The 14043-nt window shown below is 42.8% G+C and overlaps 1 protein-coding gene across 1 annotated transcript in view; it reads right to left on the bottom strand.

Annotated features, from left to right (window-relative positions):
- The window catches only part of ADCY1 (adenylate cyclase 1), a 536332-nt gene that overhangs the window by 55501 nt on the left and 466788 nt on the right, over positions 1-14043 (bottom strand). Inside the window, exon 15 of the mRNA XM_040353333.1 lies at positions 850-966. Within this exon, the coding sequence (XP_040209267.1) occupies positions 850-966 (117 nt within the window). The remainder of the gene's footprint in view (positions 1-849; positions 967-14043) is intronic.

Below are 14043 nucleotides of genomic sequence, written 5' to 3'. Positions count from 1 at the left end.
TGGCAGTGCTGACGGGGAGTTGGGATCAGTGGCAGTGCTGGTGGGGAGTTGGGATCAGCCAACTTAGGTGCTCTTGATCAAGGTCATCTGTTGATCTGAGAATTGCAGTGAGGACTTTTAAAGGCAACTCTAATCACAGGTAGTGTTACTCAATGTGTCTCCGACTTTGTGGTTTCTCGTAGCAGTGACACCTATGCTGAAATCAGCAGATAGGGTCTCCTCCAGCCCCTCCCACTTCACATTCCTCACCAGTCAGCTGACCTCTAGTCCCTGCCCCCCAGCTATGCCGTGAACTGAATGGGCGGCTGTGAAGAGGCCGAGTGGGCGGCCGCAGGCTTCAGGAACAGCCCAGGTTTCGGGGACCCTGGCAAATCCTCATTTGACCCCCAAGGGGGTCCCGACCCCCAGGTTGAGAACCACTGCTCTACAGGTTACCAGTTTAGAATTACACAGGAGGTCTGGTGTTAACATTATTGCTGTTGCTTTGACGTTTGTGGCAATACCTCACATGAGTGATTCAATTGCAATTTACACATGTGTGCAGGACCTACATGTGCATGAACACTGGGGAACAGGGGAGCTTTACACTTTTTTTTCTTTTATTACTTAATTTATTTAAATGTAATTCTTGCATTTCTGTGCTTAGTATGAGAGCATCAGTCCAGCTCTCCAGTGTGCTGCCAGGATAGGTCAGTTGATTATCTTTTAATCGCTAACATAAAATAAAATAAAAATTGCAATTTTTTAGTCATTTTGCCTAACTGCATCATAATAAGTATAACAGACTTTAAGGGATTTAATTGGTGTGGGAATAATGAAATACCACAAGAATATATAAGATTTATTTACCATGTTTCTTGGATTTGACATAAGAAAGTGCTGTGCAACATGTGCTGGCAGAAGATTAAAGAGAATTCTCTTATTATCCAGCTTGACTCTCTCCATGTCATCTCTCTCCTCTTCTGCCTAAAAAAAATAATTATCATTATAAATCTAAAGTATTAAAAGTATTTTTTTTAATAAACTAACATACTTTTATACAATGTAACAATTACAACATACTATTGTGCTACTGTTCAAACAACCAACACTGCTCAGTATGTTTGTTTTTGGGGGAATATTAAGCATGGTACTTTTGCTATGCAGAAGCTAGGCACAAAATCCTCTATACCCCAAACTTTGGTGCTCAAATTGCCAAAGCTATTCATGCATCATCATGCTTAATTATGGTTTCCAGTAACATGTGCCAAAAACATTATCTGAGAATAATATGACAAGTTATTTTGTGAACTGAAGTCAAGTGCTTGAGAACAGAATAAACTCAAAAAAATGAATAGTTTTTTTTTATCCTGGCTGAAATACATTTATTCTAACCCCATAGCTACAGTCAAATACTTAATTATCATTTCTGTCCACTCTCTATTGAAAGGGGAACTGGTAAGGGACTATAGGAAAAAGGGGAGAATATGGGAATCCCACCTAATAAAGAATAGTGCAGTACTCACCAATATTATCGGGGGGTGCAATCAAAAAGTACAATATAACAAAAATAAAAAAGAGACAGACTGCTGCACACCCTAAAGAGTTAACTACAAGTTTATTGAAAAAATGTATCAAAAAGAACACACATGTATCAGGCATAAAAAATGGGTCCCCTAAAAATAGGTGGACCTACCCAGATAATTCCCTAATGGACACCCCCCCCACAGACCGGCATATACTGGTAACTAGAATGAGGGATTACTCGATCCTCCTGAAGGATCAGAGTAAATAAATAGCGCACACCCACCCTTCACACAATAAACTGGTAAGGGATGTCCTCTCTCCCCAATTCTGTTTGTAACTGCTCTGGAACCTCTAATGCACCTTATTAAAAAGAACTGAAACATTCGTGGTTTACAATCGGGCCGCCACACTTATAAAGTCAGCCTCTTCGCTGACAACCTTTTACTGACTTTGACCCAACCCATCATATCCCTACCAAATGTATTATTCCTTTGGAATTCATACTCTCAAATCTCCAACTTTGGCATTAACAAAGAAAAATCTGTGGCCCTCAACATGTCCTTGCCCAGCTCCACACTAATCACACTTAAATCCTTGTTCAAATTTATATGGGCCACTAAACGATTGGATTACCTAGGTATTCTATTAGCCTACAAGGTCATAAACAAGTGGTATTTAGGCCCCTTCAGACTAGACTATATCTTCCCTGGACATGCATGCCTATGTTTTAGAGGATGCCAAACCACTGGTGATGTCCTCTATAAATGGTGGACCTCTCCAATGTTTGGCAGCTTCTGGTCCAGGGTTGTTAGGCTCCTGTACACATTATTCAGAGTTCCAATTCCTAAGGAACCCTGACTGGCTCATTTGCATTTCAAACCCTCGAACATCACTAAAAACTAGTTTAAATTGGCCCGTTTTTGTTCTCTTGGCCCCTAAATTAACAATTGCTAAAGCATGGAAGAAGCAATTCACTTACTTCTCTGAAGTTAAAACTTGCATGGATGGCTTTTTTTGTCAGTGATAAACTAACCATCATTCCTACCAACACCAATAATAAGTTCCTCAAAATCTGGAACTCATGGCTCACATATCGCCATCTCACATCCAGAGCATAGCTGCATGATGGATGTCAATTTCCTGCCTCATGCCCCCTCCTTCTCTTTTTCCCCCCTTCCTCTTACCCTTATTCTCTTTCTTTTAATTTCTATTTTTAATCTAACTTGCCAGAAGATATATAGATGCCACATGAGCTGGTATTATCGACTTCTTATTTACACTGTACTATTGTTATTTTTTCATACTCTTATTTACTAGATGCACAAAAATTAGGAAATTACTATGTATATTGTTATCAATTCAACTAACCACTTGTTAACTTTGTATATGCTTAATTTGTGGACAGCTATCGATATGTACTGGTTGCTGCTTTTCTATGATAAAATTAATAAAACATCTGATAATGCTAATGGTAAATTCAAATATCTTCCATGGTAAGAGCTCCTACCTACAGATCTGGAAAATGCAGTTGTACGAGTTAAATTGTTAGGTTACACCAAGCTCTAATTATTTAGTCTTAAGTTTAATTAAAGTGTCACTAAAAGCGTGGGGCCGTGGCCTGACGCAGCATGGAGTAGGACGTGTGAGACCTGAGCTCCGTACATTTCTTGGCATCCACCTGACAGCATCTAGGCGGGCCTCCGGTGAAATGGCGGCCTGGACAGAGTGGTGATCTTCCGCTTGATGGCTGCCTCTAGGAAAGACAGCGGCTTCGGCCTAGCTTTGGAAGATAGCGGCCATCTTACTACTCCTGCATCTCATCACGGTGCTGCATCCTGGCCTTCCCGCTTCTTAACCTCTTCACACAGGACACGGGCAAGCCACACTACCCACCCATTGCTGCCCCTGGTCCCCGTGGAGACACTGCTGAACCCGGGCCTGCAGACGCCGCTGAGGCATAGCACGAGGGTGGCGGCCATCTTGCTCCACACGAGCAGTTATCCAGGGCCTCCCTGTCTCTCCTCTAACTGAGTGCATCCAGCTCCATCGGTGGCGCACGGGGAGCCATCCTGCTGCACCTGGGTGGGTGCCCAGAGCCTCCCTACCTCCTCTCTGCTTGTCTTGGGGCCTGCATAGCTCCTGCAGCATCCTGAACAACAGCAACATTACCCTGGACAGGGATTGTGGTGGACATCCAGCTCTTTTAAAATTGAGGAGGTGAAGGTAGACATCTCCCTGGTCTGACAAGACCTCCACAAGCTCAAGGAGCGGGTTAAGACCTCCGAGACCAGATTGGGAGACGTGGAGGACGCGATTTAGCCATTACAACACTCCTCCGAACATATGCAGCACCAGATCAATCAACACCTTGCAAAACAGGACGACATGGAAAACAGGCTCGGCAGGTGCAACCTTCGCTTTATTGGCCTGCCAGAGGGGACTGAGGGTAAGGGTGCAACTACATTCCTAGAGCTACTGATTACAACCTATGGCAGGGAAGCCTTCTCAGCAACATTTGCGGTATACGGCACACGGCTGTGTGCCTCTAACAAGGATCAACAAGTCCACCCTCTCTGCGATGTACGGGGAAATTGTTGCTCTCATATCAGGTACTGTAATCCCCCTATAGGATATCCCTTTACATCTCCTGCTTGTCGCTTCCACTGTTTCCCTTTTTGTTTGTTACCCCCCCCCCTCTGCTGTGGTGGTGTGATTCTGTTTTCCATGCATACAGCCTGAACTAATATACCACTTGATGGCTGACCCACCTAACAATCAAAGACATTCCTGGACGCCGCTGTCTTGCCAGGTTACTCGCAAGAGGGTCTTGAACATTATGACCGAGTCACATGACAGGTTCAGGCTAAAGTCACATCCAACATAAATATTTCCCTTTACAGATGGAGAACTACTACTCAGAGACACTAAGGGGGTTATTTACTAAAGGCAAAGCCACTTTGCACTACAAGTATAGTCACTGTAGATCTGAGGTATAGATCTGAAATGAGGGGAAGCTCTGCTGATTTTATCATTCAAGCATGTGGAAGCTAAAATGCTGTTTTTTATTTTTCTTGCATATCCCCCTTGGATCTACAGCGACTGCACTTCCAAGTGCACTTTCAATGCACTAGTAGTGCAAAGTGGATTTTCCTTTAGTAAATAACCCCCTAAGTCTTACAATATGCAAGACTATTCAGCAAAGTTTCGCCCCCCTGCACCAATAGCGAGACCTGGATGGTGAGTATCGACTCGACTGCCATACAAGCCTTACCACAATGGAGAAGCTTGATTCTGGGGCCCCACCACCACATCAACCTGTACAACTCAGGACCCAGATTCAAGTTTTGCATATGTTGTTCTTCTTGAACAAAGTGTTTAATCCATTTTATACACCAGTTTATGTTTTGTTAAGGGAATATGCCTACACCAGTTGGGGTCGGTGTTGGGCTGGGTGGGAGGGAGGGGGGAATGTTATACAAAAAGTACAATGCAACAAGTGCAAATGTTGTTTACGAAATCCTAGGTTCAGTATATCTTCACATGCTTTATTGTTTGGAGAGCTTGTCTGTACATATGAGGCGGGATCCCCCTCTTGTGTGCTACCATGGTGCTGTGTGATCGAAATCCCCAGACACTCTTATCAAACTCTACCATGACATCCCTAAAATTCTTGACTTGGAATGTCAGGGGATTGCGAGACAAAAATAAATGCTCAGCAGTCCTGACTTATATTAAAATACAAAGCTCCGAAGTTATGGTCCTTGTTGAGATGCATGTAGACAGCCGTTTGCAGCTTGCTCTCAAACGCCCCTGGATTGACTGGGCATATCACTCAATTTACACCACGCATGCAAGGGGAGTGTCATAGCTCGTAACCAAGTCCCCACATTTCGAGTTGTGGGACCTGTGCTCAGACCCACAAGGTTGCTATGTCTTTCTACATGCTAAAATATACAGTGAACAGTTTTTGTTGATGGCTTATTATGTACCACCCCCATTTTGTATGAAGATCCTGATGCAGGGACTAGATTTCATGGCACAACATCCGACGATCCCAGCAATTTGGTTGGGCGACTTCAACATTACCCTTGACCCCAGCCTAGACAGAGCGCAACAGCCTGCCTCGATTCCCAGGCCATGTGCGTCCACCAGGTTCACCAGGTTGATAGCAACATTTAACCCGGATGACTCATGGAGGACTAAACACTTGAATACCAGAGCATACTCATGTTTCTCCTCCACCCATGACACAGGGTCCCGTATAGACTTTATCCTACTGTCACAGACACTAGTGCCTTGTCTCCTTGACGCAGCCTTTTGCCCTAGACTCCTTTCTGACCACAGTCCATACTGGATAACACTAGCTGTCTCTAGCTATAGCTATAGCTATAGCTAAACCACCTATGACGTGGAAGCAAAACTCCTTTTGGCTCCCATTGCTGCTGCATGATGGTCAGATGGACGATGAATGGAAAAGATACTTCCAAGATAGCGCTCACTCTGCCTCATTTGCTAATATATGGGACTCAAATTATACGCGAGGGCCACTCTGATATCCCAAATTAATAAACTAAAAGCAACCGCAGCTGAGAGGACAGATAAAGTGCTAGAGGAACTTTCCCTTGCGGAACATCAATACGAGACCGACCCATCCCCTGACAAAGCCTCTCAACTTAAAATGCAATCTAGGGTAGTTAACCAAATACAATATGAGATGTCTAGAAGACATGTTTTCTCTAGACAGAAGCACTTTGAACATGGAGAGAGAGCAGGAAAGCTATTGGCGTACATGGCCCACAGCGAAGACAGACCTCCAGTGGTCATCTCCCTACAAAACCCGTTAGGTGAGATGATAACCGAACCTGCAGCTGTAACAGCAATGTTCCATTGATATTTTAGCTCCCTCTACACCACCACCACATCCGATGATTCAACACCCTTCGATCGCTTCTTAGGAAATATCACCTTCCCCCAAATGACCTCAGCTCAGGTAGAAACACTTTAGGCGCCGCTGACAACCAAGGAGATAGTAACGGCAATTGGCAGCTTTGCTAGATCAAAGTCACCAGGATCTTATGGGTTACCCATTTAATTCTACTCTCAATATAGTGAGACTCTACTACCTCAGTTGCTCACCACTTATTTGAGACTCTCCCCCTACCACCATCCATGAGGGAAGCCTTTATAGTTCTCATTCCCAAACCGGGCAAAGGCCTGGACCTTCCCGAGTTGTATAGAAGCATCTCGCTGCTTCAGGTAGACATCAAAATATTGGCAAAAATTTTAGCATTGCACCTAAATCAAGTTATCCTAACCCTAGTGCATGAGGATCAGGCTGGCTTCATGCCAGGCAGGAACACCTTGTTTAACCTGAGGAAATTGTTTATGAATATTCAAGCCCATCACGACAACATAGGCAAGAGAGTAGTAGTTACACTTGATACGGCCAAGGCATTCGATTCGGTGGAGTGGAACTACTTGTGGAAATGCCTGGCACAATACGGCTATGGCCATGAATTCCTTAGATGGATCCGCTTGCTGTACCAGGCTCCAGTGGCCAGAGTAACAGCCAATGGATGGCAGTTGGATGCTTTCAAATAATCCAGAGGCACCAGACAGGGATGTCTTCTCTCCCCCTTACTGTATTCCTTGGCCACAGAATCCCTAGCAATTTCCATGAAACATAACTTCTTAATACAGGGCTTACGTATAGGCGACCTAGAAGAAAAAATTAGCATGTATGCAGACGACACACTACCATATCTATTGGACTCAGAACCCTCTCTGGCTGAAGCTCTGCAAACAATTGAACACTTTGGTTCCTTTTCCGGACTCGAGATCAACTGGGAGAAGTCACAAATTCTCCCACTCGATTATTCTCCTTCAACTGAATTACAGTCCCAACTACCCTTACAGTGAGCTAATAGTAACGAATACTTAGGAGGGAACGTCAGATTATATCTTTCTCAACGTGGAACTGCTGTTTTCCCTGAATAACCCCCTGAGCAGTATTCCCGAGTCTGGCTTGGGGTGGAATTTCAGGACCAAAAGTGGTAACCCGAGCCAGACTTGGGACTGCCTCGCAGTGTCCACAGGCAGAGTTACTTACCTTGTCCCTGGATCCTGCGATGCCTCCCCACTGTGTGATCGAGCTGTGTCCTCCTCGCTCGATTCACAGTGCTGAGTGCCTCCGAGCTCCGTTCCCTGCAACGTTACGATGCACGGGGTCAGAGATCCGCGCCAAATTTAAAAAAGTAAATAAACACAATACATACAGTATACTGTAATCTTATAGATTACAGTACTGTATGAAAAAAATACACTCACCCTTTGTCCCTAGTGGTCTGCCCAGTGTCCTACATGCAGTTTTATATACTGTAATAAAAACTGCTCTTTCTGCCTGGAAACTGGAGATTGTCCATAGCATGGGTCTTCAAACTACGGCCCTCCAGTTGTTCAAGAACTACAATTCCCATCATGCCTAGTCATGTCTGTGAAGGTCAGTGTGTTACAAGGCCTCATGGGATGTGTAGTTCTATAACAGCTGGAGGGCCTTAGTTTGAGGATCCCTGGTCCATAGCAACCAAAAAGTGTCCCTTTATGTCAAAAGTGGTTTTAGACCAGGTAAAAAAACAGCGATAATAAATTAGAATCACTTGCAGAATTGAGCGATAGTGATTTTTGGGAAAAATCATCATCAAAAAGTTTAAAAGTAATAATTGTTATTATTATATTATTTGTTATAATTATTTATATGTATTTATTATATTATAATTTATGATTTTGTGTTTCAAATTTTATTATACCCGGGATGTCTACTAGACTCTTGTTTGGACAGATTTAAGTGAGTTATTCCTAAGAATTGCAGGCCTACAATATAAAACGCCAAATTTCCATGCAAAATAATGGTACCGCTTTCAGCACCTAAAATCTGAAATAATCATACCGCCAGGGAGGTTAAATCTAAAACACAGATATGGACACATCTCCCTCACGGGGTGTAGGTCATATCAACCTCATTAAAATGGTACTCCTCCCTAAAATTCTATATATTCTCTGGCACATCCCGTGTATTTACTGTTGAAGTATTTCAAAACTATTGAAGCAATTATCAAACCCAAAGAATAGGCACAAACTGGCATGGCGACTACTCAAAAATCCAACCGATCTGGCCGCAACGGCCCTGTCGGACTTCAGCCTATACTATTTGGCATCCCAACTGTCTCAATTGTTTCATATGAAAAGGAAAAAGAGAGCTTGGTCAGCGGGACTTTAACCACTTGAAATCCACGCTAGACTAAAGACGTCCAGAGCGCGGCTCTCAAATGCCGGGTGGACGTCTTTGGACGTCCTGTTGTTGACATTCCCCGTGCGCGCTGCTGGGGGCGTGCAGCGGGGAAACACTGTGCCCGGCGCATCACTGGGAAGCCGATGCATGTGCCTGGCAGACGCGATGTCCGCCAGGTACCCGCGATCGGCAGTGACAGCAGGGACGTGGAGCTCTGTGTGTAAACACAGAGCTCCACGTCCTGTCAGGGAGAGAGGAGACCGATCTGTGTCCCTTGTACATAGGGACACAGCATCGGTCACCTCCCCCAGTCAGTCCCCCTCCCACACACAGTTAGAACACACCCAGGGAATATTTAATCCCTTCCTCACCCCCTAGTGTTAACCCCTTCTCTGACAGTCACATTTATACAGTAATTAGTGCATTTTTATAGCAATGATCGCTGTATAAATGTGAATGGTCCCAAAATTGTGTCAAAAGTGTCCGATATGTCCGCCGCAATATCGCAGGCCTGACAAAAAAAAAATCGCATATCGCCGCCATTACTAGTAAAAAATAAAAAATAAATCATAAATCTATCCCCTATTTTGAAGGCACTATAACTTTTACGCAAACCAATCAATATACGCTTATTGCGATTTATTTTAACAAAAATATGTAGAAGAATACGTATTGGCCTAAACCGAGGAAAAACATATTTAAAAAAAAAAAATTGGGATATTATTATAACAAAAAGTAAAAAATATTGTGTTTTTTTTCAAAATGTTCTGTCTTTTTTTGTTTATAGCGCAAAAAATAAAAAACGCAGAGATGATCAAATACCACCAAAAGAAAGCTCTATTTGTGGGGAAAAAAATGATAAAAATATAATTTGGATACAGTGTTGTATGACCGCGCAATTGTCATTCAAAATGCGTCAGCGCTGAAAGCTCAAAATTGGTCTGGGCACAAAGGGGGTTTAAGTGCTCAATAATGAAGTGGTTAAATGAGGCCAATCACCATACGGAGTAAGCATATAAAGTATACAGTATTGCTTAATTAGGTTCCAACACAAAAGGAGGGAGTTGGTTGAGAAATTACAATGAGAGGTGTATAACAAAAAGCAGTCTTAGCAAAGAGCATTTAATTATGCCTTGTGATATAATATAAAGAATACTGAATGACAAAAATTGCATCCACAAAATCACATGAACATGCTACAAATTACATATGCATAATAACACCATGGTACTTGGCATATCGTGGAGTAAGGACAAGTCCTGCACAACATGAACCACTGGAGGGGCTTGATAGTAGAATGAGAATCTGGGAGTAAAACAGTATAAAAAACATAAAATCATCTGTATGAACATCATGCATCTATGTATGCCCGACACGTTTTGTTGATATACCAACTCTTCAGGGGCGAATGCAGTGGTGATGTCAACTGTATAGGTGTGAGCACGGGACCAGAGCCGTTAAGATTGTCTGGCATGGGAGCTGAGGTATGGACACATGGACAAACAGGGAGCACTGTGGATTCCCCAATGTGTGCATGTGGAAGACAGTGGGCCGACACTTCTTGTTGGATCACATGGAATTAAGGAGCCAAGCTTAAGTGAGAGCTTGCATATGAAGGTGTTGCCAGAAAATTGTTTCATATAGACAAGACAGACATAAGAAGATTTACATTACTCCTATGTCCTGTCTGGGCCCAATTGACAACAGACCCTATCTGCACCATAGCGGCATGTATCGAGGGCACCATAAACATAGAGGAACGCAGCTCCCTCCTGACTCATTATAGGAGAATATGGAGACTAGCCTCTGTCCGACTAGACATACCCAAGCATAACAACTATTCTCCCATCTGGCATAATAAAACACTCCAAGAATTCTTGATTATACCAGACCCAGAAGCCTGGTGCAAAAGTGGAATTTTCTACCTCTCCATTTACTCACTGATGGTACACTGAAAACATTTGATACATTAAAACTAGAATTTACCCCCTCGAATCACGTTTTCAGATTTCCACAAATTTGACATGCTACCCAATCCCAATTTCCAGAAGCACAGCCTAACCCCACCCGCAACCCTATAATGGATGTAGTTAAAAGTGAGGACCCCCATAAATATCAACAAATAGCCTACAATGTAAAGAAGCAATGGGAGGGTGACCTGGGGAATCTTGAGAATGAGGAGTGGACTGAGGCACTGGACACGTGCAAGGCTGTTTCACCCAGGTTGGATTAACCCAAATATATATCTTGCACCGCACATACCTCACTCCATTTAGAATGGCCAGATTTAATTGGGGACACCCTATGCAACTGAGAAACAGGCACATTCTATCACCTCCTGTGATCATGCTCATATAAACAGGGATTCTGGAAACAGGTTGTGGATTTCCTTCACAACGACATGGGGTCTCCACTGACCCTAGACCCCAAACTGTGCCTGCTAGGTATTTTTCCAGACGATGCCACCAACAAATACACCAAAATATTAATGCATGAGACCATATTTTCCGCCCGCAAAACAATCGCCAACTTTGGATGAGACAGGCTCCCCCCAGATTGACTGACTGGAAGACTGAAGTAAACAACACATTGCTCTATAAAAGATTGATTTATATTAATAGAGGATGTCCTGCAAAATATAACAAAATTTGGGATTGCTGACTTGGTGTGTCTAGTATTGCAGATTAAGCCTCTACCTTTAATGTATCGCCCAGCTGGTCCCAGGTCACATATGCCACCTTCTACAAGTAGATATCATTGCAAAACTATATTGATACACTAATTACGAATGTATTACAATACAATAGCGATCTTTGTAACTACTCTGAAACCTGTGTGCATTACCGACATATGTTACTTGTGAAATGAATGTACTGAATGAAGAAGATAATGTTTGTATATTGGAGAATTGTACACTTTTTTGGGAATAAAAACGTTTAATTAAAAAAGTGTCACTAAAAGAAAAACAAACTTTTTTTCACAAAAAAAAATGCACATTAATCACTTAAAGACCGACCTCCTGCAGATATACGTCGGCAGAATGGCACGGCTGGGAACAAGCACGTACCTGTACGTCCTCTTTAAGTGCCCAGCCGTGGGCTCACGCCCGCGACCCGGTCCGAAGCTCTGCGGCCGCGGCACCCACGGACCCAATCGCCGCTGGAGTCCCGCAATCTGTCCTCGGAGCTGAAAAACGGGGAGAGCGTGTGTAAACACAGCTTCCCCGTTCTTCATAATGGCAGCTTCATTGATCGTGTGTTCCCTAATATAGGGAAACACGATCAATGATGTCACACGTCCAGCCCGCCCCCCTACAGTTAGAAAAACATATGAGGTCACACATAACCCCTACAGCGCCCCCTAGTGGTTAACTCCCAAACTGAAATTGTCATTTTCAGAGTAAACAATGCACTTTTATAGCATTTTTTGCTGTGAAAATGACAATGGTCCCAAAAATGCAGAAAAACCGCAGACCTTTTACCTTTATCTCAATGGTCCCAAAAATGTGTCAAAATTGTCCGATGTGTCCGCCATAATGTCGCAGTCACAAAAAAAAAAAACGCTGATCGCCGCCATTAGTAGTAAAAAAATATATATATATATAAAAATGCAATAAAACTATCCCCTATTTTGTAAACGCTAGAAATGTTGTGCAAACCAATCGATAAACACTTATTGCGATTTTTTTACCAAAAATATGTAGAAGAATACGTATCGGCCTAAACTGAGGAAAAAATATGTTTTTTTATATCTTTTTGGGGGATATTTATTATAGCAAAAAGTAAAAAATATTGCATTTTTTTCACAATTGTCGCTCTAATTTTGTTTATAGCGCAAAAAAATTAAACCGCAGAGGTAATCAAATACCACCAAAAGAAAGCTCTATTTGTGGGAAAAAAAGGACGCCAATTTTGTTTGGGAGCCACATCACACGAATCGCAAAAACTGGCCAGGTCCTTTACCTGCATAAAGGTCCGGGTCTTAAGTGGTTAAATACTGCATTTGTTTATTTTTTTTCTTTTGGGTTATTTAATGTGTGTTTTTGCACCTTTTTTTAATGCAGACCTGACCTTGGGATGCAGCGGGAAGTGAAACATTTAGCTGTGCCATTCCTACCACTGCTAAATGTGACAGTTCAGCTCAAAGATGCTGGTTGTTAAGGAGCCAGCCTCCTAACAAACATGACTCATCCCTGCTGTTAACAGGGGATTCCTTGCTGACAGCAGAATGTAAACAAAAGAGCCAACAGTAAAATAAAAATAAAAATGGAGCATGGTCGTCCCCCCAATACAAATTCCTTAGGGTCTGGTATAGATTTGGGGCCGGAATCTCTTCAACATAGGTCTGCTTCTGGTAAAGCACCTTGTCCCCATGAAATGAGAGAGTAGGTAACCGCTCAAAGAGAACCAGGTAATCTGATTCCTGTGGTCCGAGCCAAGGGTGCAGGCAGTGCAATCAAAATGCAGGTTAGGATGAAGGAAAAAAGCTGGGACAGCCGCACTCCAAAAAAACTCCTCCTTTAATTAAAAATCACAAAATACATGCCACAGCAAAAAACAGCACAACAAAAGAAAAGCTGACGTTTCGCACTATGCCTTAGTGCTTCTTCATAGCTGTCCCAGCTTTTTTCCTTCATCCTAACCTGCACCTTGTCCCCATGTTGATGGGGACAAAGATCTATTTCCCACAATCCTGACCTAGTGGTTGTGGGGAGGAGTATTGGAATCTGGAAGATGGGTGACTTATTGGTATTAGTTGCCAGATCCTTAACAACCAGCTATTCACTAGTTGTTAAGGGCTCCGGCTGTGGCTGTCTCCTCAACAAAAAATAAGTAATTGAAAACATTAGTTAAATATAGCACATGGTTAGATCACAACTTATTTAACAATTGTGTTCTTTTTTATATCATTTTTTTTGTGAGTCGACTTTTAAATACGTTTGTGTGGTATTTATCAAATGTTTCTTATTTTTGCAGTAAATACTGCATACACCTATAGTGAATTGAGCTTTTCCATACTGCATGTAATACTTGGAAACATGACCCAAATATCACATGAGATATCCTTTAGTGAATTTAGCCCAGTGTCCCATTGCAGAGATTTCTCTTCACTTCTGATCCCGTAGCGCAAACAGAAAGGAGGACCAAAGTGAGGGAAACCTGGCGTGTCACCAGGGTTACCAGAACAAGTGTCCCCTTTGGAAGATTTCCTGGCTGACAGGTGAATGTATACAATAAAGCCAGGTTGGT

The sequence above is a fragment of the Rana temporaria genome, chromosome 5, assembly GCF_905171775.1.
Source record: "Rana temporaria chromosome 5, aRanTem1.1, whole genome shotgun sequence".
NCBI classification, from domain to species: Eukaryota; Metazoa; Chordata; class Amphibia; order Anura; family Ranidae; genus Rana; species Rana temporaria.
This window is presented reverse-complemented; position numbering and strand designations above follow the sequence as displayed.